At 40.3% G+C, this 26,589-nt stretch overlaps 1 protein-coding gene across 3 annotated transcripts in view; it reads right to left on the reverse strand.

The window, feature by feature from the left end:
- Positions 1-272: 272 nt before the first annotated feature.
- ACSM5 (acyl-CoA synthetase medium chain family member 5) overlaps positions 273-26,589 on the reverse strand; it is a 97,044-nt gene continuing 70,727 nt past the window's right edge. For all 3 annotated transcript variants that reach the window (XM_036741671.1, XM_036741672.1, XM_036741670.1), the window contains 10 exons: positions 22,597-22,740; positions 19,467-19,620; positions 16,789-16,868; positions 14,847-14,970; positions 12,836-12,916; positions 11,552-11,653; positions 9,870-9,997; positions 9,652-9,751; positions 7,950-8,069; positions 273-1,270 (listed from right to left, as the gene is read on the reverse strand). In XM_036741671.1, the coding sequence (XP_036597566.1) occupies positions 1,187-1,270; positions 7,950-8,069; positions 9,652-9,751; positions 9,870-9,997; positions 11,552-11,653; positions 12,836-12,916; positions 14,847-14,970; positions 16,789-16,868; positions 19,467-19,620; positions 22,597-22,740 (1,117 nt within the window). In that variant the 3' untranslated portion in view covers positions 273-1,186. The remainder of the gene's footprint in view (positions 1,271-7,949; positions 8,070-9,651; positions 9,752-9,869; positions 9,998-11,551; positions 11,654-12,835; positions 12,917-14,846; positions 14,971-16,788; positions 16,869-19,466; positions 19,621-22,596; positions 22,741-26,589) is intronic.

Below are 26,589 nucleotides of genomic sequence, written 5' to 3' on the forward strand. Positions count from 1 at the left end.
GTGTTGTTACATTTGGCAGCTAAGAGGTAATTGTAAGCTTAAAGGAAGCAGTCTCAGGCAAGCAATGGGATCACAAGCCAGGGGTTAAGAAGTGAGAGGATGAGAAGCGGAAGCCTCAAGAGCAGAAAACTGTTTCAGGAACTCCACCTTTGAAAAAGAAGAGAAGGTTAGGAAGATGGCTTTAAAAAAACTTTCTGATTCTGTACAATTCTTTTAAAAATTTTTATTTATTTTAAACATTCTTTTTAAATTTTGAGTTCTGAAATCTCTCCCTCCCACACTAAAGCAAGCAATATGACATCAATTATACATGTGAGATCACATCAAACATATTTCTATATTAGTCGTAGTTTTAAAAGCAAGAAGAACAAAGAATGTGAAGAGATTAAACTTTCATTTGCGCTCAGGATTCATCAGTTCTCTCTCTCGAGCTTTCTTCATCATGGGTTCTTGGGAATTGTCTTGGATCATTGTATGGTTTCAAGCGTGTCTCTTGTAACAACGTATTGTTGGATTCCAGTTTGAGAAGGATGGAGGGACTTTCTGTCATGGCGACTACTACACCTGAACTGTGCCTCAGAGTCCTCCACGCTGGTCCCGTCATGCGATGCGGCTGCTTGGAGTTTTCCGCTTCCATCGTCTTGGTGTTCCTCTACTGGGGCCCAGCTGAACTCCCCACTACCCCCAACTGGGCTGACTTGGACTCTGGGGGAGGGTGCTGACCCCTCTTTTGGTGTAACTATTCTCACGTTTGGAATGACATCTTGGTCATCGACTCATGCGCCGTCCCCACCTCCCAGCCAATCCTCTCCTTTGCCCCAACTTAGTGAGTTCTAGTTACGTTTCTGACCTCAGCTCGTAGATCCTGTTTCCCTCTCTATAAAACGGGAATAATTGTCTTTGCACTACATATATCAGAGGATTATTGTGACTAAAGCAATTTATAAAACCTAGAGTACCACATAAAGGTAAGCTATTATCGTTATGAGTGGTCATCTTGAACATTAGCACAGTGCACACCCAGGCTATTCAAAGGGCCCATTTCTAAGATGATTCCTTGAAGCATGATCAGGGGCAGGCTTTTCATTCCAAAGGACTCAGACATTCTTAAAGTGGAGGGGAAGACCAATCCGAGGCCTCTGCAAGGAATGCTGAAAAGCCAATAAGTATCTTCACCAATGCCATCTTAATTCCTCCATTCTTTCTTTCTTAATTTGCTCCTTTGAATCTTCCCACTGACTGTCTTTGGCAGCTCTTGGACAAATTCCACCTAAATAAAAATAAAAAACATTTCCAATAAGTAAATAGATGAAAAATTCTAGCTTCCTTGTGCTCCATGGACTCTATATTGAGCTTTGGAGGGAGAGGGGCAGGTGATTGGAAGCGAGGTGTTAGGGAACAATGTGACTGACCCCATTTCAATATTGCGAGTTAATTTGAATGTAATAGAGATTGTTTCATTCTTTGTACTTGTCTACCCAGAATCCAGCACAGTGCCTGACAAGCACTTAAATACTTGTTGATTGTGTCAAATCATTCTGATCCTGGTAAGTTAGAATGAGATCATCTGGCCATACCTTCTATTGATAGGGGATGGCAAAGAGCTGAGTATTTTCAAAATTTGATTCTGCATCACAAAATCTGAGCATTAGAAAGGAATCAAGGGCCACCTAGTGCAATCTATGTCTGAAAGAAATCCCTACTACCCCATTTCTAAGTTGTCACCTAACTCTGTTTAAAGATCTCCAAGAAGGGAGAACCCTTTTTCTGAGGGTAGCTCATTCCACTTTCAGACATTCCTTAATTGTTAGGAAAAATTTTCCTAACATCAATCTTAAAGTTGTTTATTTGCAACTAGCACCCACTCCTGGTTTTTTGCAGGAATTAATAATGTTAATTATCCTCTTCTTGATACTTCTCCCTAAACTTTTACACTATTCACCTCACCTGCCTCTCTTGCCTGAAAGAGATTGCTATATCTCCTTTTCCTTTGCTCAATCACAGCCTGCTAACTTTGGGTACCTCATGGGGCTCTGACCTGGGCTTTCTTCTCTTCCCTCTTTGTACTCTTTTACTTGGTGATTTCATCAGCTCTTATGGACTCAGCGATCATTCTCTATGCTGATGACTCTCAGATCTACTTCTCTAGCCCTACCGACTCTATCAACCTCCAGTCTCATGTCTCCAACTGCTAACTTTGGGTACCTCATGGGGCTCTGACCTGGGTTTTCTTCTCTTCCCTCTTTGTACTCTTTTACTTGGTGATTTCATCAGCTCTTATGGACTCAGTGATCATTCTCTATGCTGATGACTCTCAGATCTACCGACTCTACTGACCTCCAGTCTTATATCTCCAACTGCTAACTTTGGGTACTTCATAGGGCTCTGACCTGGCCTTTCTTCTCTTCCCTCTTTGTACTCTTTTACTTGGTGATTTCTTATGGACTCAGTGATCATTCTCTGTGCTAATGATCTACTTCTCCAGCCCTGCCCACTCTACTGACCTCCAGTCTTACGTCTCCAGCTGCTTATTAGATATCTTGAACTGGATATCCCCGAAATTATCTCAAATTTGACATGCCCTAAACAGAACTCATTATCTTTCCCCTCAAATCCTCCCTTCTTCCCAACTTCCCTATTATTGTGAAGGATACTACCATTCTCCCAGTCCTTAGGCTTGCAACTTAGGCATCATCTTGGACCTCTCACTCTCTTTCTCACTTCCCATAGCCAATCTGTTGCCAAGGCCTGTGAATTGTACCTTTACAACATCTCTTGTATGCATTTTCTTCTCTCCTCTGATACTGCCCATACGCTGGGCAGGTCCTCATCATCTCATGCCTAGACTATTACAATAATCTTCTGGCTGGTGCCCCCTTCCCTCCGTGAGCCTCTTCCTTTTCTAGCCCATCCTTCATCTGGCTGTCAAAGTGATCTCCTGAAAGCATTGGTCTGACCAAGTCAGCTGGCTCCCAACTGCCACCTCACTCCTCAACAAACTCCAGTGGCTCCTTATCACTGTCAGGATCAAATAGATCCTTTGGCTCCCTAAGCCCTTCATAACCTGCCTCTAGCCCCCTCTTGGGTGGTCTTTCACCTTATTTATACCTTATCCTTCTTCCTTCACCGTCCTCCCTACTTCTTCCATTCAGTGACATTGGCCTCCTTGCTGTCCCTCAAATAAGACCGTCCCTTTATTTGGAGCATTTCCACCGGCTGCCACTCATACCCTTATCATCTCCACTTCTTGGCTTCCTCAGCTTTCTTCAAGGCCCAGCTGAAATCCCACCGTTTATAGGAAGCCCTTCCGCATCCCCCTTCCTTCTTATGTCTTCTCTGGGCTGATCATTTCTTATTTATACTTGATGTAGCTTGTTTATACACGGTTGTTTGAATATTGTCTCCCCCATTAGATCATGAGCTGCCTGAGAACAAGGACTGTCCTTTGCCTGTCTTTGTATCCCTAGTGCTCGGCACACTTCCTGGCACGGAGTAGGCACTTAATAAATGTCTATCGAGTGACTGTTTCTACTCTCTGGGGCCAAACGGAGCAAGCACCATCCCTTCTCCCCGTGAGAGCTCTTCAAATATTTGAAAACAGATGTTGTGTGCCCTTGGTCTTCCTTAGGCTGAATTGATCTTGTTCATTCAACAGATTCGCAGACGCTGCATACCCAAAGCCCTTCACTGTCCTGCTCTCCCTCCTCTGGGCACTTTCTGGCTTACAAATGTATTCCTTAAACTGTGATCTTCACAGCTGAAGACTATCCTAGACGTGGTCTGACTAGGGAATAGAAAAGGACGACAATAATGACAGGAACTACTACTACTACTGCTACTACTACTACTACTACTACAACTACCACCACTACTACTACTACCACCTTCTAAAGTTTGCAATGCCCTTTACATATGTTAACTCATCTGACACGCTTAACAACCCTGGAAGTTAGATGCTATTATTTTCCCCATTTTACATGTGTGGAACCTGAAGCAGAGAGAGATTAAGTGACATGCCCAGGGTCACACAGCTAGTAAGTGGCTGAGGCTGGATCTGAGCTCAGGTCTTATTGGCTCCAGCATTGGACAGAATCTAATAAAATGGAATTCAAAAGTGATTAATGTAAATTAATGTGCTTTGGGTTAAAAAAATAAACCTCATAAGTATATATATATATATATATGTATATATACATACATACACATAGATGTGTGTATGTATATATACACACATATACATACATATATATATATATATATATATATATATATATATATATATATATATATATATATATATGGAGAGAGAGAGAGAGAGAGAGAGAGAGAGAGAGAGAGAGAGAGAGAGAAATATAGATATATGGATATATAGTTAAACAGAGATTTGTTTGGAGATCTAGTTTTAGGAGACCAAAAGCTCAATATGATTCAATAATGTGTTGAAGCAACCAAAATTCTAATGAAGTTCTATACTTCAAGTCTTCCCGATTCCAATCTCAGCTCTGTACATTGCTCCCTCCACTTAGCTGCCCTTAGCTCCCTTCTCATGCCTGGAAGCTGTGCCTCTCAATGGAGTCATAGATATAGTTAGCTTTTTTGTGTTTTCCACATATGAAAGTCCTCTAAGCTCCCTAGATCCTTTTAAAACAAACTAACCATGCCTTTCCCATTCTATATTTGTCAAATGGATTTTATTTTAACCCAAGAGTAAGAATTCACATTTATCATTACTGAATTTCCTCTTTTCATATTCAGCCCAACCTTCCAGCACGTCAAGCTCTTTTTGGACTCTTGTAGTCCATTATGCTAGCTATCCCTCCTAGATTTATGCCACCTGCAAATTTGATGAATATACCATGTATGGCTTTATCCAAGCCACTGACAAAATGTTAAATGGTGCAGGCAGACTTCGCTGGAGACCCCCTGCTAGACTGATGTTGAACTAATATTAATTGTTACTGTTTGAACCATTCAATCAGCTTTGAATCTTTCATTATCACATAGTCTGCATCTCTCCATTTCCCCCACAATAATAGTATGAGATACTTCATTAAATGTTTTGCTAAAATCTGTTAAACTACCCACAGAATTCCTGAGGATTCTAAGTGATGCGGCACATAGACAATTGGGCCTGATTTCAGGAAGACCCAAACTAGCTTAGCAAGTCACTCAACCTCTGCCCGCCTGAATGTCCACAACTATAAAATAGGGATCTTAATAGCACCTACCCGCATGGTTCTTATGAGGATCAATTGTGATAATATTTATAACTCCCTTAATGCAGTGCCTGAAACATAGTAGGCACTTAATAAATGCTTCTTCCCTTCTTCTCTCTTACCCCACCTCCACCTCCACCTCCATATAAAAGGTTAATCTGGCGTATTATGTTCTTGATGAAGCCCTGTTGGCTCCTTTCCTTCTACATATTCACCACCCATTTCTTTAGTGATTTATTTAACAATTTACTCAGAAAACAGAGTTGAACTCACTGGTCTAGAGTTTGTAGACTCTTTTCTGCCTTGATTCTATATGTTTCATATGAAAAAATGCTGGTATCAATCATTTTATAGATTGGGGAGCATAAGCTTAAATTCTGGGCTAGCCCCCTTAACCTACTCATCTCAACCATTGACTCCACTATTGTGATATAGAAAGAGACATTCGAGTATAGTAAAAAGAACTTGGGGCCTGGGAGTCAGGAGATTTTTCTAGACCTGATTATGACCCCCTAGAACTTAGCTTTATAAGAGATATACTGTTTCAAAAGGGAGTATACTCTACCAAACACAGGAAGACTTGGGTTCAAATCTAGCCTCGGATTGTGTGAGATCATGGCAAAATCTTAGTAAAGTGGAAATGCTGAATTTGAAGTTTTGGAACCTTGGCTAAAATCCTAGCTCTTTTATTCATTAGCTCGTTGACTTTTGCCAAGTCACTTAACCTTTCATAAAAAGGTCCTCATCTATAACATAAGGAGGTTAGACAAAATGGCTTGTAAGACCCCTTCTGGGTCTACATCTATGAACCTATGAAGTTACTCCTCTCAGCTTCAGTTTCCCATCTATAAAATGGGGCTAGTAATATTTAACCTCACTAAGTTGTCGTCAGAATCAAATGAGATCTCATGTGCCTCTTTTGCCAATATTAAGCTGCTAGATAAATGGCAGCTAATATTTTGTCACTTGTAAAATAGACATTACCCTGTTCTACCTATCTCTCAGGTTATTATGAGGTTTAAAGGAGATGATGAAAGTGCTTTGTGAAAACAAATAATCTACCTGGGTGGCTTTTGTTTTTATGCTGTGTAACATGCCAGAGATGGCTAGCTAACCAATATTAAGTGATTGATCATCACAAAACCACTGGGCAGTGGTTTAACAAAAGAAACAACGTGGGCTTGTGATTTTAGCAGAGTAGGAAACTCCTCATATGGAAACCCTTTCTGCTTGTGCAGACTGGTAGGCAACTCTACTATAACTTACTGTCTTGGAGATTTGGAGGACGGCACTGATAGGTTAAGTAACTTGCCCTTGGTAGCACAGTGTCAGTGTCAGAGGAAGAATTTGAACCCAAGGCTCCCTGACTTTCTGGCTCTCTATGCACTGCCAGATCACAAATCTACCCTCACAATTCTCATGGACCTTGGAAAGCAGATTTTCATCTTCTGAGGGTTCCCATTGTACAAGGGAGGCTCGGAGGCCAAGTGCAGCCAGCATAAGTTATCATTGACTATATTTTTGGGCAGCTAGATGGCACAGTGGGTAGAGTGCCAGATCTGGAGCCAGGAAGACTCATTTTTGTGAGTTGAAATCCAGCTTCAGACACTTACTAGCTGTGTGATCTTGGACAAGTCACTTAAACCTGTGCCTCAGTTCCTCATCTGTAAAATGAGCTGGAGAAGGAAATGGCGAACCACTCCAGTATCCTTGTCAAGAAAACTCCAAACAGAGTCATGAAGAGTCTTACATAGCTGAAATAAATCAACAAAAGCATATTTCTGTATTTCATCTCGCCACGAATCTGCCTTGTGACAGTTCACATCTGCTTTTATTATGGTTCTATGTCTTGAATTCATACTGATATTTACATTTTAATGTTTTTATTTTGTCTCCCTATACAAATTGTTGGCTTTGAGAGCAAGTACTGCTATCTACTTCTTTGAGAAGACTTAGTTCCTCTTTACTTATTGAAGTGGATTCATTGAAGACCCCTGCTCTATTTCAATCAGTTTCAATCAATTTGATATGATTATAAGTTCTGTATATTTAGCCCCAGAGCTGTGAGCTGCAGATGGTAAGATCACTTGTGTAACCGTGGGAAGCTGGCTGGAGGCCTTCCACCCTTGGTTTTCCAAGCCGAGTGTGGTGGAGATGACTCAACTACACGTAAAGGCCCCCCACACTTTTTTGTACCTCTGGATCGCTTTCTCTTGTCCAGTATGAGCAGGTGTCCATCTTATAACCACCTAGGCAGTCCTGTTTTGCTTATTTTGGTTTATGTGTCATACGTCAATCAATCAAATTATTCCATATCTGGTATAGTTGTTCTTGAATGTTTCCATACCTAACCCTATAAAAATAAGGCCCTGGGAGGAGAGAACATCTCAGATCATGAGGAAGATCTGAGGTTCACTTCATTAGGAGGGACCACGGACCCTTTAATAAAGTGCCATTGGCTCAGAGCCCTACCTCAGTTTCTCTTATTACAGTTATTCTCTTATTGGATATTTTTTATTGCCACATTGTCAATGTTTGCTTTGCTTCAGTTTGGTCAGAGAGGGAGTATTTTGTTTTCCCTCCCTTCCCCTTCTCCTTTCCCTTCTTCTCTTTCCCTTTCTCTTAAAAATTCTCTCAGTTTTTCATTGGCTGTGAGTGTAGGTAAGCCTTGCCTCTAATTCCCCTGTCCCAACCTCTAGAAGATGGTGGCTCCTAGTTCTCCAGAACACTCACCTTCCTGGGGTATTTGTATGGTGCCGTCAACCTTTTGACATGCTCTTGGAGATCTCGAGTCAGCTCCCCTGGGTCTCGGTTTACAAAATTTGGATTTAAAACTACGAAAGCTTTTACCACCTGTATGGGGAAATCCATAAAGTCACCACCTGTTTTACCAAGAATATGAAACCCTTGGTCTCTACCTCTTAAATCAGCCTTTTAAAAATGTCCAAATATTCACCAGCCCACATAGAAAGGTCCATCCAGTCCCTTTGACTCATCCCATCCCATTCACCCTTAGCATGACGTATAAAACCAATAATGTAGTCTACCTGTTTGAGCCTATATTGATGGAGTCAGTGGCTGTTTATGAGTAAGACTTGAAGAATATTGGAAGACCCCCTTGTTTCCATATTTCTATACTTTTTGGGCAACTAATGCTTAAGAATCCTCTATTAGAGTTCCCACATCCCTGTTAAGATGCAGGGATTAAGATCTGGGAGAGAAACACACGGAGTCATAGAATGAATCAAAGCACCTCGGGGCTAGATTAGTTTCAAATGAGTAATTAGTTGAAGGGGATGATGGGGTACCACTTAGGGAAGGTAAAGCTTTCTGGGCATTATTGGGCAACCAAAGTACAACAGAGCTCCCTTCCTAATGTTCAGTCTTCTGTTGATACATTCCTTTCCTCTTTTTCAGAGTTTTCCTTTCTTCACAATCATATCCCAAGGTCCTTCCTCATATGAACTAATTCACACCAAAGTGTGAATGACTATATTGTCATTCACTTACAGCTTTCAATCACTTTATTTCCTGTTATTCTCCATGCCTGAAAAGCCACACTTCTATTCTTTTAGAATGTGAGTTCTTAGAAAGAAAGGACTATTCTTAAAATTTTTTGTATCCCCAGTGCTTAGGACAGTGCCTGGCACATGGGAATCTTTATTAAATGCTTGTTGACTGACTATACATAACTCAATTCATGAAGTTTTCCATGGTTCTCCCAGTCAATTATGAACTTTTCTTACTCAATCTCACAGCTCTTTATATGTATCTTATTTATTCACTTATGTATCATTCTGTCTGTATAGCATGTGTTTCATATTCCCTTCCTAGGCTGTTATCTTAATGAGGGAAGGGATTGTCTTATCTACATTTTGCAATGTTAAACTGGCCCACTGCAGAAAATAGATGCTAAATATATATATATTTTGAATTGCATTGAAATTACCAGGAATTTAACATTACTTTTGTTTTGTCTTAAGACTCTAAAAGAGGTTAAATTGACATACCGTATACCAAAATAAGCTGCAAATTGATAAGCTTTAAGGCAAAGGGTTAAATTATTCAAAATACAGAGAAGTATCTTTTATATCTTTGGTTTTTAAAGAAAATTCATAATCATAAGCTAAAGGGAGCCACAAAGTAATGTTGATTACATAAAGATCTTTTGAACAATTATTGTAAGAAACATGGAAGTTTTTTTGGGGGGTAGAGGTATTTGCTTTTGAAAATTGGATGCAAAAAGGGAAGATTTCAAATAAAGGAATGAACCCCTAATGGTGGAATTTAAGATACTGACACTAGGGACTTGGGATTGGGTGAGAGGTATTTGGAGACAAGTAGACATCTTGGTGCATCACTTGACATAAGTGTGTCATATATTCTACCTATGGAGGCGTCTGATGGAGACTCAATCTGGAACCTGCTATATTACCTCTCCCCTGATGGGGTCTGGACTGCTGACCACAGCTGACTCGACAACAGCCGGGTGTTCTGACAGGGCGCTTTCTACTTCAAAGGGTCCAATTCGGTAACTGGAAGAGAAAAATGGACCTTTTCAACTGACACCGTCCCAATGTTTGACCCACTGCCCAGCACTCTACCTAAAATCCAGAGACCCAGTAAAAGAAAAGCCCCAGTCAACATCTTTACCTTGAAGAATTGATCACATCATCTGCTCTTCCCTTAAACCAGAAGTAACCATCTTCATCCATATGGGCACGGTCCCCAGTGAGGTAAAAGTCCCCCCGTTTGCAAGAGGCTGTTTTCTCAGTATTGTCCTGATCAAACATAAAGAAAATTCAAGAAAGGGCATCCTTGGCATGACCCTAAAGTGTTGGCATGCTTTTGTGCTGGTCTGATTAGTACTGACCAGGTTACCATTCAAGTAAGTTTCAGCAGGACAGCTGCGCCTCTCTGCTGGCAATATGCTTGTTTTAATAATAAACAAAGAGTAACCGAGACCCAGAACTGCAACTGTTGTTGTGTGAATATCTAGTCCCACAACAAGAGATTCTTAGTAGTGAATAGTTATCCCCTGAAACCAGATCATCATAAAACAGAACAAGCTTTGGGAGCTCACTTAGCCCATCCTTCTATCTCTAGCATGTATGGTTGTCTCTTGAAGAGATGAAGTCTGGTACAGTGGAAATCAGAAGTTGACTTTGGAATCAGAGAACCTGGGTTCAAATCTTACCTCTGTCACTTATTATCTGTGTAACTTTGGGCAAGTCACATAACTTCTCTGGCATTCAGTTTCCTTATTTGTAAAATGATAGAGTTGGACTAGGTGATCCTTTGTGAACTAGTGAACCCTATAGGGGAGGAGGCTAGGTTTCAAGCTGTAAATCTAAAATCTCCCAAAGGAAGTCTGGGGTCAAACAGAGCAATTTAAGCTCCTTTGACCAGTAATCTTTTCTTGGGCACATGCACACAAGTTTTAAAAATTTAATCCTATATTAGCAGAAGTTCTAAAAAATTTTTTAACATATGAACAACCTTATAAAAAATAACTCAGAATTAATAGTAAGGGAAATATACATCAAAACAACTCTGATTTAATTTCATTTCAAATTCATTTCACTTCAAACTCGGTAAAGAATAATAAAAGATAGGAATAGTCAATGTTGGAAGGATTGTGGGAAAACTAGCACACTACTGTGAATTGGTCCAATCATTCTAGAAAGCAATTTGGAATTATGCTAGGAAAATGGCTAAAATGTCCATACCCTTAGATCCATAGATTCCATTGTTATATACCCCATTGTATACCCCAAGAAGGTCATAAGAAGAAAGTAAGGTCCTATGTCACAGTGCTTTTTTATAGTAGTAAAGAACTGGAAACAAAGTACATGCTCATTGATTGGGAAAGAACTAAACAAATTATGATATATGAATGCAATAAAATATTATGCAGCAAGAAATGATGAATATGGAGAATACAGAGGAGCATGGGAAGATTTATATGAACTGATGCAAAAGGAAGTAATCAGGATCAGGAATGCACAATGAAAATAGAAAGAACCACACCAAAAAAGAAACTCAACACTCTGTAGTTATAATGATCAAACTTGGCCCTGAAGAAAAGAGAAGAAAATGTATCTCTCCTTGCCTTTACAGAGGTGGGGGAAGTTATTATGGGTGTGAGATATGCATGCGCTGATATGTTAGTTTTGCTGAACTATCCCCTCCACCTTTTCCCCTTTGTAATGACGGGTGACTCTTAGGGAGAGAGAGAGGGGAGGGATATATTTATATGAAGTTGAAAAGAAAAGATGTAAATAAACCTTTTTGATTGCTCCTCATGACGCTTATTTACAAACAAGTTGACTTACCAAGTAGCCTGTGAAGAAACAGAAGGGCTGCTTTGGTTTGATTCTGATGCCAATGTTACCCTCTTCTCCTGGAGGAAGGATGTTGCCTTCATCATCTACAATCTGGGGGGAAGAATGAGGTACAAATAACCCAGTGGGCTTGGCTCCAATGCTCCGGCAGCCCCAGCACAGGTGCACTTGACGTACAACCTGCTTTTAGCAACAGCAACAACAGTAAGAACAACTTACATCTCTATTGTGTTTGATGGTTTACAAAGTATTTTCCCTGCAATAATGCTGTGAGGTAAGAAGAAACAATAACAGAATCTCAGAACTGGCAGCGACGCGCAAATTCATTTTGCTGTTCAGTCGTTTCAGTAATGTCTGACTCTTCGCAACCCTATTTGGAGTTTTCTTGGCAAAGAAACTTGGAGTGGTTTGCCATCTCTTTTTCCAGCTCATTTTACAGATGAGGAAGGCAAAGAGGGTTAAGTGACTTCACCAGGGTCACACAGCTAGTAAGTGTATGAGGCCAGATTTGAACTCAGGAAGATGAGTCTTCCTGACTCCAGGATCAGTACTATATCCACTGTGCCACCTAGTTGCCCTGTGAAGCCATCTAGACTAACCCAAACAAGAATTCCTCATACAAGATACTTAAGAAATGGATATCCAGTTTTTGCTTGAAGAGTTCTAGTGACAGGTAGTCTAGTACCTCACCTAGACAACCTCCATTTTGACTTTGGATAGCTCTAATTCTTACATAAAAATCTTCCACTCATCATTCTGTGTTTTGCCCTCTGGGCCCAGTCAAATACCTCTTCCAAGTGACAGTCTTTCAAATGCTCGAAGACAGTTGTGATATCTCCCTCTAAGTCTTCTCTATATCAAACATATCCTTCAATAAATTCACATGACCATGATTATTAGGTCCTTCACCATCCTAACTACCCCAATAAATTGTGGTCCATCAATTTGCCTCCTGTAGTGACCTCCAGAACAGTACTTTAGATGTGGTCTGACCAGGGCTGGGTACAACAAGATTATCCTTTCCCTAGTTCTCAACACGCCTGTCTTTAGGTAGCCTAATAATGATAATATTATTGATAATAATAACTTATAATCTCCATTTTACATTGAGTCTCAGAGACATTAAATGATATGGGCATAGAATTAGTAAATGTGATCAAACTTAGATATTTTGACACTTCATGTCTGGGGTGCTTTTTGTGCTGCAGTCTTAGACCTGTACATCTAATTGTCTCTCAAACTAACCTCTGTCTACTTGGGACAGAAGTTTCTTACCTGGACATCATAAGGTGGAAAAGCTTTCCCCATGGAACCTGACTTGATTTTCATTCCTTTTTGATTGGCACAGATCAAAACCTAGAGAGAAATTAATGCAAGGTGAGAGCACTTGCCACATATGGTGTGTTCTGCTGTTATTGGAGATTGTTGGTACCACTGATATATTTGATACGCTTTGTCAATGTTGTTGAGTAAAATGTGTCTCCTCCTCTCTTTTTGAAGTGTCCCACCTCACTTTTTGAGCTCCTCTCTACTCTTGTAGTAACCCTCTTCACTCTTCCTCTTGTTCAATGTCTTTTTGAAGCCCCAGGTCCTTCATATCTGGAAAATTAAGTTATTTGGTAAATTCATTCATGCTAGGGAAACGTGCTAGAAATTTAATGTGTTACTCTTTCAAGGGCATTTGCATTCTAAAATAGGACAGAGTAATGCTCAACCCCAACAAATGGATTTCTAAAGGTGGAATTTCAGACATACTGACAGTGTGGTCAAGGAGATACTTGATAAGGACTATTGACACATAATAATAGGATTATATTCCAGAAGTCATACATTTCATGCCAGGAATCTAGGCTCAGAAAACACATTTTTGCGTGCCGCTTACCCTAATTCACACAGAAGCACTTACTTATGTACCTTAGGAAATAAAAATCTAGATGGAAGCACAATTCTGGATTTCTAATTGTTCTTTCCCATTATAAACACTAGTTGGAGGTCAAAATTTGGTTGTGATATGTATACTGCATCGGAATGAAATGTATTTTTGTATTTAGCCACTATCCTATGGTCCCACCAAAGTTCTATTGTCAGGGGAAAAGGAAAATATATAAGAAAAACATTGATTGAAGATACCTTCAAGGCATGGGCTCATGTGTCTTTTGTATCTTACACAGTGCCTAGAATAGTTTTGGACACAGAGTTGACACCAATAAATACTTGTTGATACATTAACATAAAATAACTGGAGAAAGAGCTGATGCTAGATTACTAAGTAGTGAGTTGACAAGTCATTACTTGGTCAAAAAGCATTTGGTATGTACCTACAATGTGCCAGTCACTGGCAGTTCAGGGATGGGAGAGGTGAGTGTGGGCTAGAATAGTTGGAGAAGACTTGATGGAGAAAATGACATTTGAGCTGGGCCTCAATGGATGGGTAGGATTTGGACTGGTGGGGAAGGGGAGGGAAGGTATTTTAAGTGAAAACAGCATGAGAAAACATAGAGATTTAGGAAATAGTATAGTATAGCCACGTGGTAGTGGGGAAACTGTTGTCATGTTGGGAATAATAGATCAGCTTGTATTGGTAAAATATGACCAAGTTATGGGGATCCTTGAAAGCAAGATAAAAGAGTTTAGATTTAATTTGGGGGAGCAATATAGAACTATTTTTGCTTCTTGAGCAGGATAGTAACATAATGAAAGCAGTGATTTGGCAAGATGAGTCTGACAGTGGTGTGCAGGATAGATCGGAGCAGTGAGGTATGTGAGCGATGGGATCAGAGACAGTATAACACCAGTAGAAGGAAGAATGGGACAATAATGCAGGCGTGAGGTGATGAAGACCTCAACTAGGTGGGTGGTAATGTGGCGGAAAATGACAGAGTGAATGAAATACATTTCAAGGGAAGAAACAAGATTTGATAATATACTGGATACAGGCAATGGAGAGAGATGAAGCTAAAGATGGTGCCAAAGTTTCTAGTCTAGGAGACTGAGCGAATAGTGGCATTGCTGATAGAAATAGGATTGCTGGAAAGGGCTTAGGGTTTGTGCTATCTGGGTGTAAGCTATTGTGAAGGTAAATTCATGGAATCTTCAGGTGAAATTTTAGAGCAGTGAAGAGATGGAAAGAGTGTTAGGGGTTCAAGAGACCGTAGTGTAAGACCAGAGCTGATCAGACCCATCAGTAGTCAGGATAGGAAGGGCTGCGGAGAATTCTAGGGTCCAGAAATGTTCCTTCAGAATCTGAGGGAGCCAGTGGGACAATCGTCATTCAGTGGCAACTTACAGTTTCAGACTGGCCATAGCCTTCATGCAACTCCAGACCTGTCTCTCTCTTCCATTTTTTTCTCACATCAGGATTGAGGGTCTCTCCTCCTGTCACACAGTGCCTCAGGCTCTTAAATCTGTACCTTTGTTGAGGAGGAAGAGAAGACGGGCTCTAGTTAGGGACTTAGCACGGGATGCATGCTATCCATGGTGATGGAGACTGGGACCTTGCCCACATTTCACAAGATGTAACCTCTCTGGGTGCCCATCTGCTGAACTTTAAGGGCTCTTGAGTCTCCAACTTTATAACCTATGAGCTTGCTGCCTGAGGAGTAGGTTAAGACAATTGTTGCTTATGGAAAGAAACAGTTTTGTGCATAATAAAAAAAAACCCAGTGGATAATATTTTTTAAAAACCCTGCTTCTAAATGTGGGTGAGCTAGGTGGTGCAGTGAATAGAGTAATGGCCCTGGAGTCAGGAGGACCTGAGTTAAAATCCAGCCTTGGACACGTAATAACTGTGTGACCCTGGGCAAGTCACTTAACCCTCTTTGACTCAGTTCCTTATCTATAAAATGAGCTGCACAAAGAAATGGCAAACCACTTCAGCATCTTGGCCAAGAAAACCCCAAACGGCATCACAGAGACATGACTGAAACAACACAACAACACTGCAACATTTTAAAATAGGAATCATAGAATCACAAAGTTGGAAGGGAATTCCAAGGCCATCTAGTTCAATGTATATCTGGCCACGAATGCCTTCTACTACTTTCTAATTTGAAACTTGGATGAGTCACATGCTTGACCTCAATTTTCTTACCTATAAAATGAGGAGGTTGGACTGAACATTCTCTAAGTCCTTTCTGGCTCTTCATTTGTGGTCCTTTCTATGATATTTCTATGACCTTATCTGTGAGTTCCAGTGAGTGGTTATCTAACTTCTCACTGGCTATATTGGGGGGAGGGACCCTCTACCTTTAGGGGAAGACCCTTCCGGCTCTAGTGTATTGCAAGTCTGCCTTAAGTCAAAACAAATATATGAATATATGATTTACATAAAATGAATGAAGGAGAGATGATTTGCTTCACAGAAGACTTTACCACAGATATCCTTTAAATAGCATGCTCCCAGTGAATCTAAAATAATTAAGATTCAATTTACACACAATATTCTGCGTGAATCCGAAGTGAAGCTCACTTGTACATAATTTTATTTAGTGGGGGGTGTGAGTCAGAGCAAGCATTTCAATTACTCTTTTCCTAGGCATTGAATGAACAAATTATTGCTGGAAAAATAGGATTCTTAAAGGATCACCAAAGATTCAACAATGTTGTTGCCCCTCAGAGCAGGCAACCCTTACGGGAAGTAATTCACAAAGAGCCAATTCAGAATCTACCATATGTCTGTGAAGCATTCATAGAAGTTACACTTGCTATAAACGATAAATAAGGAAGGGAAGAGGGACCCCATGAGAGGCTGAGATTAGGAATTGCATAAGAGACACAAAAAGGCTCCATTCCCCATAGGTAACTCCAGAAACCAAAGAGGAAAGACCCTTTATGCGGTCACAAGGGGAAGCAATGATTTCTTTGAGGTGTCTCTTCCTTCGTATACCCAAATAACACTACATTGGCTAATGCTGATGCTTTGTACACTCATAAGCTGTGGCTGAGAAGCAAGGTTTTCTGGACAAAACCAAACGGCTCATGTGAGCATTAACTGAACCCACAACTTCATCCTCATTAGCACAATCAAAGCTAATGGAACCACGTTAAACAGCCTCAGTCTACAGGAACCCTTTCAAATTTCTCTGAGCCACTAAAAGATGGACATGATGCAGGTTGATCCTCTGAGGAGACTGGGGTCCATATCTTCAGGGGGTCCTGAGAGGGACCTGGTCCATCCTGTATGTGTGTTATGTTGTGTTGTATACAAGTAAATATGGAATAGAAGTTACCTGGTCAAGTCATATTGTACAAGCATCTGGAACATGGTTGGAACACAACAGAAGGTAGTGATTGGCATTTGGCAGAGTGTCTGAATGGGAAGGAAATGTTGAAAGGTCACTAAACCTGGGGTCCAAAGGAAGAGCTGGCTACATTATCTTTATCAGGGTTCCAGAGGCAAGGATGATTGGGATGGGTCCCCTCTCTATATTCAGCCCATGTGGGTACCAACTCTTCTGTCAAAACCTTCTCTGGGTTGCTGATTAAGGAGTGATGTGGTTGGCTTTTATTTTTATTTCCCACTCTTTCTGAAGAGACGTATTGAGGAGAGTGGAAGGCATAAGAGCAGAAAGGAGAAGGTGTAGCAGTCAAACGACCTGAGAATCCACACACTGGATACTTTAATCCTGGATAACTGAGAGCTGTCAGTTGGGCTTCTGATTATTGCCGATAAATATTTCTTTGCTGGAAACTCCTTTGGTGGGGAAGTCTAATGAAAGAACCCTGGTCTGGAATACATAATACCCGTGTTCTAGTTCCATTTGTCTCTAACTTTCTGTGTAACCTTGGCAAGTCACTTTCACCCTCTTGGCCTCAGTTTTCTTGTTTTCAAAATAAGGGGGTTAGGCTAGATCTCTAACGTACTTTCCAGTAAGACTAAAGTCTCTAAGGTATTTTCCAGTAAGTTTCAGACCCAGGGCCCTATTTTTATATAAGACTCTCAGATCCTACATTGCTTTGTATGTAGTAGGTGCTTAATAAATGCTTGTTGAAGTGAATTTACTTGAAGTACTCACTTTGGATTGAGGAATGACAGGAAATGGAGTTCACCAAGGAAAACATATATACATTCTTACACCTTGATTCCATTCTTCCTATGTATGGTCTGCTTTCTTCCCATCTAGTAGTTCAATTCAACAAACCTTATTAAGTGTCCACTGCGCTCCAATACTGTTCTTGGCTCTGGAGTACAGTACAATGAATAACAATAAGAACAAATCTCTAACCTTAAGGAGCTTCTACTAGAGGAAAATGCAAAATATAAGCACCTTGAGGGCAATGACTCTTGCCTTCCCTCTTTGTGTATCCCCAGTGCCCAGCAGAGTGCCTAGCACTTAGTAGGCACTTCATAAATGTTTCAGTAACAGAACTGAATTATCAACATTTTCCTTTGTCCCTGAAAGCCCAGCCTTAATGGCATTCAGAACTTTACACTGAATTGAATAAGGATAATAATCACCTTGGCCAAGGGTGGGGAACCTGTGGCTTTGAGGCCACATGTGACCCTCTAGGTCCTCAAATGCAGCCCTTTGATTGAATCCAAACTTCACAGAATTTAGGGTTGTGTTTGGATTCAGTCAAAGGACCGCATTTGGGGACCTAGAGGGCCACATGTGGCCTCTAGGCCTTAGGTTCCCCACCGCTAATCTTGGGTGTTACTTAGGCCTCTTTCCTCTCTGCAAATACATATGCATTACTTTTCAAGACCTGACTAAAAACTCACCTGCTTTAGGAAGCCTGCCTGAAAACACAACTTCACACAAAGGAAAAAACAAACATACACTAGTCTCAGAGAATGAAAGCCAGAATTTTAGCCTCCTCTTTGATACTTGGTGGTTCATATAACTCAGTTTTCTCACCTGCATAATCTGAGGCAGTTAGGTGGTATAGTGTATAGAGCTCCAGGCAAGGAGTTAGAAAGACCTGAATTCAAATATGACCTCAGACATTTACTAGCTGTGTGACCCTGAGCAAGTCACTTAACCTCCATTTGCCTCAGCTTCCGCAAATGCCAAATGAGGATACTAATTGTGCCTACCTCGCAGGATTGTTGTGAGGATCAAGTAAGATAACATTTGTAAAAAGTGCTTAGTGCAGTGCCAGTAGGTCTTACATAAATGCTTCTTCCCTTCCCTTGACCCTCCTCCAAAACAGACACTTGTCTTCTCTAGTTCAGAAGCTGGTGTGAGCACCCAACGAGCTAACATATATCAAATGCTTTATAATGGTGAGACCTTATAATGATGTGACCCATTGTAATTATTCCTTCACTGAATTCCTACTCCAATGCCTCACCATGGTGCTAGGGTGACCCTTCATTCTCAACAGCAGGGAACGAACGCCAGAAGGTACTAGCCAGTTCAAAAGGCTTCAAAAGTAGGTCAAAGATGAATGAATGAATGAAGTGAATGAAACGTAATTAAGTGCTTAGTATGCCCAAGGTGTGGAAGGGAGTGGATTTGCATTAGTGAGGGCTGTTTCACACTGACCAAATCAAGAAGCCCCAAAGTACTAAATGATCGCTATTATTCCAAAGGGACTTAAAATGTATGTTGACTAGGGATCATCATAATTCACTTTTACATGGCCTTTTAATGTTTCTAAAGTGATCTACATATATTATCTTACAATATTGAGCCTCACAATAACTCTGTGAGGCAGCTACTATGGACATTATTATTACCATCTTATAGATGAGCAAGCATGTGAGATAGAATTCAAACCCAGGTCTTCCTGTCTCCATGGATACTCAGTATTTTATCCTCTTCTCTATGGAGATCAAGGTATCAGTTAACTTTACTTGGGCCTTTTTCCATGTCTCCTGCAGCTCAGGAGGTCTGGTTACTTTCTCTCCTTTTTCCCAACCAATTTCAATACATCCAATAAATAAAGTAATTTCTGTCCTTACATCCAGGATCACGTTGGTGTCAGCTTTTGGCAGCTGGTGGATGAAAAGGCAGGCTCCTGTTATCCAAGTAGAGTAGAAGGTCCAGGAGGCTTTGACCCAGCCTGTGTCAGATGTGTTCCAGAAGATGTCAGAATCTGATAAATCTGTCCACTTGCTGGTAACACAGAAGAAGAGAGTGTTTGCTTTATAGCAGTACAGCCCTAGAGACCATCGTTTACTGGTTTTGTGGCCCTGAGCAAGGCAATCAACTTCTGTTTGTCTTAGTTTCCATAACTGTAAAATGGGGATAATGATAGTGTCTATCTCCCAGAGTTGCTGTGAACAAAAAATGAGGTAATACTTGTAATGTGCCTGTAATGTACATGATTACCTTACCTGTAACGTAATAGTACCTGGTTACATAGTAGGCACTTAATAAATAATTATTTCTTTCCTTCCCTCTCTCAAAAGGAGATTCAGAGACTAGAGAAGGGCTGGGATCACAGTGAGTGTTCAGCAAATGCTTATGGAGCAGGCCCTTGGAGTGCCAGAAATGTCATATCATCAGACATAGAAAATCGTGACCCATCAGACCTCACACATGCCGTACTTAATGCCATCTCGAGGGGGAAAAGAATTGAAACTTTATTTAAAAGTTAATGGGCTCTGAAGCAACAACATGTTTCAACTAGAAAGGGGTTTCAAATATTATTTAATTTATCCTCCCCCTCCCCAAAGGGAGGAAACTGAGCTCTACACCGAGAAACTGACTTGGCCAAAGTTATTGCGTAATTAGAGCAGTGATTGTGCGTTGGGCAGAAATGGAGAATAAATATTGGCCAGCTTCCTCCTGCCTCTCAGTCTTGCTAAGCAAACCTTCTAAGCCAATATGCAGAAAGCCAGACAGCTTTTAAGGGGCCATGATGAGGGAGTGGGACTGGGCTCAGGTTTTAGGTGCTTATCTGGGATTTTGGAGGGAATAATCTAGTACAACAAGGCCCCAATTGAGGAGTTTCCACTTCCCACTTCATCCCATGATTGGATAACTATATATTTCTGATGTGACTTTTAGAGGACAGACCAATGGATTGGTCATAAGTGTTAAATTATTGTGTGTAAGCTTCACTAAAGTGTCGTTTCAATGGTGTAAGGCACCGGACTGGGTTCAAATCCTGACTCAGACACTTAGTATCTGTGTGAAGTTGGGTCAGTCACTTAACCCGGCTAAGATGTCACAGTTCCCTCATTTGTAAAATGAGGAAGTTGGGCTTGATGGTCCCTTTGGTCCTTTCCAGTATAAATCTATGATCCCATGGTAACCTTGTGACAGAGGATAGGATCTTGTAACTTTGATATCTTTTCATGTACTCAGATATTGCTCCCCCCTTTCCCCCATAAGAGCAGACCCTAGAGGTCATAGGAATATCCCCCATTGTGTGCATGCTATTGGGAAAGTAAAGTAGTGGACAATATACTTCTTGAAATAGCAATGCATTCTAACATTCTCAGAAAACCAGCTGTTTGGGAATTATTCAGAAACCCTCTAATGATGACAGTGACCAAGAATTAGTGAGAAAGTTTGAGGCCTTCCTGGTGAGAGATGGGGGGACTGAAGAAAAAAAGCAGGCCTGCAAGCAGAGTATCACTTGGAGCAGCAGCTAGGACATCTTCAGCAGCATGGTGCAGTGATAGCATCATCCCCAGAGATACTGGATGGAGTAGAAATAGCGAGGGATGGGGACTGTGAGCTGCTAGCCGACCTATAAGGCAGGGAGGTGGTACAGTGGCTAGAGGGCTGTACTTGCAGCCAGGAAGATGGGAGTTCAAATACCAACTTAGATACTTACTTGCTATGTGACCCTGGGCAAGTCATTTAAACTCACTTCCATACTGAGGAGCTACCTCACTTTGCTATTGCAAAGATCCACTGTGATAGCATATGAGAGGTGCTTTGTAAACCTTAAAGTGCTAGATAAATTCTTCTTGGTGTTCTTGTCCTCGTCCTTCCTCTCCTTCCCCAGCTCTATTATTCAATATAGAAAACTATGGTCTATTTCAGGGGAGCATCTCTACCTATCAAATGAGGAATGTTTTGAATTTTGAAAATTTTGAATCCTAGTTGTTAGTTACATGCCACAGGTGTGATTCAAGGGTGGCATGGGCCTGAAGCAGAAAGTCAGATGATGTCTCTAATAATCTTGGCTGATTGGCATAGTGGACCTACTTATGCCGTTGTAGATGATGCAATGGTCCAAGTCTATAGTATTTGAATACGAGTGAATGCTGAATAGTCAGTTCGGTATTGGGGACAATGCCAAAGATAGCTGTGTGAAGTTCCTAAAAGTACCTACCAATGAGAGAGGAAGAGATATCTCTGACTTTATGTTAAAGACAAAGAAGCTGCTGTAGAGAGCCGTGATCAGAAGACCAGGGCCTGTGAACCACATGAGGCTGTCTCAAGCACTCAGGGAGACTGTTCAGGATGTCTTGCCATTACTTCATCAATGTCTGTGTGAACAAACTACTAAGAATTGATATAACTAGTCCAACAAGTAGATGAATGTGTGAACAGGGAGACCATACTAAGTAACAAAAACACATAGCCCTATAGAGTCCCAAGACATCTCAAGTACAGGCCATGGGGACTAGAAGAGATAAACTAGACAACCCTGGAGAATCTAAGGATCAGTAAGATGAAAATTATTTGCAAAATGATTCCTCCCTAAGAAACTATGGACTTTGGGACCACTGTCACACTCATGTCAACATCTACCTAAAAATGGCTCACATCAGTCTTCCTTTTCAGCCTTTCAAGTGAGTCTTCCTTCCAGTTCTATTGCTTTTTTCAGATTTGGAGACTTCTTTTTAATATTGTCATGGATCTAGCACTGGAAGGGACCTCAGAAATCGTCTTGTCTAGCTTCCTAATTTTTAAAGATGAGGAAACTGGGGAGATTAAGTGAATTACCCAAGGTTATATAGGTAGAAAGTATCAGAGATAGTATATAAACCCACTTCCGAGCCCATATTCCCCATCCCCCAAACTACCACAGAATTGTTCACCTAACACAAAACTGGTGATTTCAACTAAGCTAACACTGGGGTTAATGCTACTCTGATATTCAGCTGCTAAATACATCTGCTACTACACCTTGCACAGGTGGCAAAGCCCAATCCATAGCTGACTTGGGTGTGTTCCAGCATCTTGGGTGAACCTGTGGTGCCACTGGTGAAGTAAATAACCAATGGGTCTTTACTCTTAGTCCTCACACAGTTGTGTTCTTCAGGTGCCACTCTGAGAAAAGAACAAACACATATATTTATGTAAATTACCTTTAACTCTCCCCTCTTCTCTCACATAATTTAAAACTATTTGTTATATAAACCTTGGAGGATTTGAGCTCTGGGTGCTTTGTAATATAAACCTTACAGCAGAGTCATGTTTTCCCTGAAAGATCACTTATATTTCTAAGGCTAGATCAGATTTCTGTTCAATCCTAAGACCCTCCCTGTTGGGTAGAAGTTTCCATCCACCAGCTTTTTGTGGAATCAGGCCATAAGCAGAAATTTCATTCCTTCTTTGACTAGAGTACCAGTAAAAAATCTTTGATTATCCCACTCACAATAGGCTGAACTGTATCTTAAAAATCAGAAATTGGCAATAAGATTTATATTTTATATTACACCCCCCCCAAGGTGGGATAAATTCATAACTTCTCAGTATTGAAACAATCTCCAAGTTTAATTAGGCTGCAGAGGAGACATAGTGACTCTCTGGAAAAGAGACGAAGTATTCTTCAGAGAACACTCACAATCTCTGTCTCATTAGCACTCCAACGTTCTTTCTCACTGCTCTCTTATATGAGCTCACTGCTCCATCCAACTTTTTTTCTTTCATAAAGTATTAGTTTGTATTGATATATATTTTTTCATATCACATTCATTTTCAAATATATCCTTTCCCTATTCTCTACCTCACAGTTCATCTCTTGTAGCAAAGAACAAAAATAGGGAAAAAAGGAGTTCAGTCAAACTAACCACCACTTCAGTTAAGTCTAACATTATATATTATAATGTTCCACAGCTACAACTACTACTGCAGGGTCTATTACCCTGTGCAAACAAGAGAGGGAGATTTTACTGTCTCATCTCTTTTCTGGAGTCAGGCTTGGTCATTTTAATTGCACAAAATTCAGTTTCTCCATGTACATTATTGCCATTGTGGTGTATGCTGTTTTCTTGGGTCTGCTTACTTTATTCTGTATCAATTCATATAAGTCTTTGTATGCTTCTCTGAATTCTTCATACTCATTATTTCTTGTGGCATAGCAATATTCCTTTATATATGTATATTGTTTTGTTATTCCTCAGTTCATGGGCACAAACTGTGGTTCTAATTCTTTGCTATGACATAAAGTGGTTCTATGAATATTTTGGTATATATGGGATATGTTTTCCCCCCATGAAATGTAAATTTTATGATATAAAACATATCTTATGTATAAAGTACATATTAAAAATATTTTAGGTATATATTTCTGTTTAACTTCCTTGGGGTTTGTGGGAAATGGTGGGAAGAGTTTTGTTTCCACAGAATTAAAAGTACTTCTCCCAGCTTTAGCAGAATGTAAGTCAGGTGGCTGGTTCTAATCAGAGCTGTGATTTAGCAGAACCAGACTTCTGATGGGGTGAAAGGGAGCTGTTTGAAGGGGGCATGATGTGGGCAGTTCAGGGAGTTGCATCCGACCAATGGAGAGCAAGGCAGGAGATTTGAATTTGAATAATATAAAAGGCTGTCATTTGTCTGAGTAAGCGTACTCTCCATAAGGGAGATACCTGTCCACTAGGAATGTAGAATAATTGGCTAAAATCAAAATGAGAACTTTCCTGGCTTCACAATGAGTAATGTTCTTTGTTTAGAGTGAGCATGTTTCTCACAGGTATATGACTAGTAGCATACTACAGTCATCTTTGGATCTTTGGGTAAAAGAATGTGGCCATATATTACTCTCCTCTTTTAAAAAAGCATAATCCCAAACTGTTTTTTCAGAATGATGGAACTAATTCTCAGCTCCATCAACAGTGTGCTTGCATGCCTGTTTTCCCCTAGCCTCCCAATTCGCAATCTTTGACAATTTTCTGGGTGTGACTTTTTATTTGCATTTTTTCATTATTAGTGATTTAGAGCAAACCCCAGACCCACTATTTACTGTAGATGGAAATATAAATTGATCCAATCATTCAGAGGGAAAATTGTTGTTTTTTTTTTTCTGTTCATATCCTTTGACCTATTTAGTATATGTCACAAAGGAGTCAAAGGGAGACAGAAAGGCATGCGCTCTCTCTCTCTCTCTCTCTCTCTCTCTCTCTCTCTCTCTCTCTCTCTCTCTCTCTCTCTCTCTGTATATATATATATATATAGAAAATCCTTTCAGATTATTTGAATCCCAATAATATCCAAAGCATCCAAACTGCTTTTGCTCTACTCTAAAAATGCCCTTTCTGTGTCAGCAACTTCAAAGACCAGATAAGATTGACAAGGGGTATCTTTCTTGTTGGTGACAGGATGTCTGCAACCAGAACAGTGGAATTTCTCTTATCTTGATATTCTAGGAACATTTGAATCTTGAGATCATAATCTCTAAGTGACATTACCTTGTGAATTGTCTTGTTCTCACGATATAGAGATCATACACTGGATGGAGTTGGGATTGATACTTAAACCCTGACTTTCTTCTTTCAGTCGATTCCATGATCATGTATCCCCTAGCTTTAAGGGAATAAACTATATGAATTTACATATCATCTAGCCTGTTTGCCACCTTTAACCAAACTTTCAGGTTGACAATATGTATGTATGTATGTATGTATTCATATATATATCTATATGAACAGTTTTATGGTAACAAAAGGCTAGAAATAAAGTGGGTGCCCATAAATTATGGAATGATTGAATTAATTAATAATAGCATTATATAGTGGTTAAGGTTTGGAAACACTTTACAAACATCTCATTTTATCCCATTTTGTCTCATCATTTGGTATATGAATCTAATGAAATATTATGATACAAATGTGATTTAGAAAAACGTGGGAAGTCTTCTGTGACTATTACAGAGTAAAGTAAATACAAGCAGGAGAACAAAATATATGATAGCTACAATAAGGCAAGCCTGACTAATTCTAAGGGCTGATCTTGATTTCAGAGAACAGATGAGGAAAGTATATCTTCTTCCTTTCAGTAGAGAGGTGGACTACGGGAGTGGAATGTTGTATGTGCTATCAGACAATAGTTACTGTTAGTTCATTTGGTTTAAACATTGTTTTTCTTGGTTAGCAGAGAGGGTTCAGTGGGTGAGGGGTGTAATATGAATTAACTGTGCTGTAAAAACAAAAAGCCTCTAAAAAACTTTAAAATAAAAAAACGGGGCCCAAAACAAATTCCTTTTCCCTCTCCTCACTCTCCCATCCCCAAGTACAGCAATTAACAGAAATTTGAAAACAGGACCTCTAGCACTGCCTGGTATATCAATTCAATTAAAAATATTTATTAAGTGCTTATTGTATGCAAAGTACTATGCTAGGCAGGAGGGACTGAAAGCCAAGGAGCAAACACAGGAAATAGTCCTTGCCTTCAGGGAGCTTACCTTCTATTTTTTTAGGCTCTTGATAACTCTCCAAAAAGAGGTAATTATAATTTGAAAAGGACTAATTGTAGAGAGTGCTGAGGAATATCATTGTTGGATGTATCATCCCACTTTGACCAGCAGTTTCTAACTGGCCCTGTTCCTGGACAGAGATAATTCCCAGGCTGTGATTTTGTTCTTTGCTCGTATTGACATTCCCTTCCTGAAGAAAGCTGTTCTGTTAACCCCGCAGGTGGCCTTGGCCTTGGGCCTTGCCTGCCATTTGCCTCTGCTGGCTAGAGGTAACTAAAACCAATCCTGTGGTTTTGCCAGCTGTCCTGTCTACCTATCCACCTGCCCCGCCCAGTGGATATAAATAACCCTTGTTGTAATGCCCCTCTCTGGGCACCCCTGTCTGAAAAGATTGGGGTGATGCCCCAAATTGCTATTCCTTGATCCCAAATAAAGTGCCTCATTATTACTTCCTGACCACCCAGTGGGTCTGAGTTTTTACATAC

This window comes from Trichosurus vulpecula, chromosome 1 (assembly GCF_011100635.1).
Source record: "Trichosurus vulpecula isolate mTriVul1 chromosome 1, mTriVul1.pri, whole genome shotgun sequence".
Classification (NCBI taxonomy): domain Eukaryota; kingdom Metazoa; phylum Chordata; class Mammalia; order Diprotodontia; family Phalangeridae; genus Trichosurus; species Trichosurus vulpecula.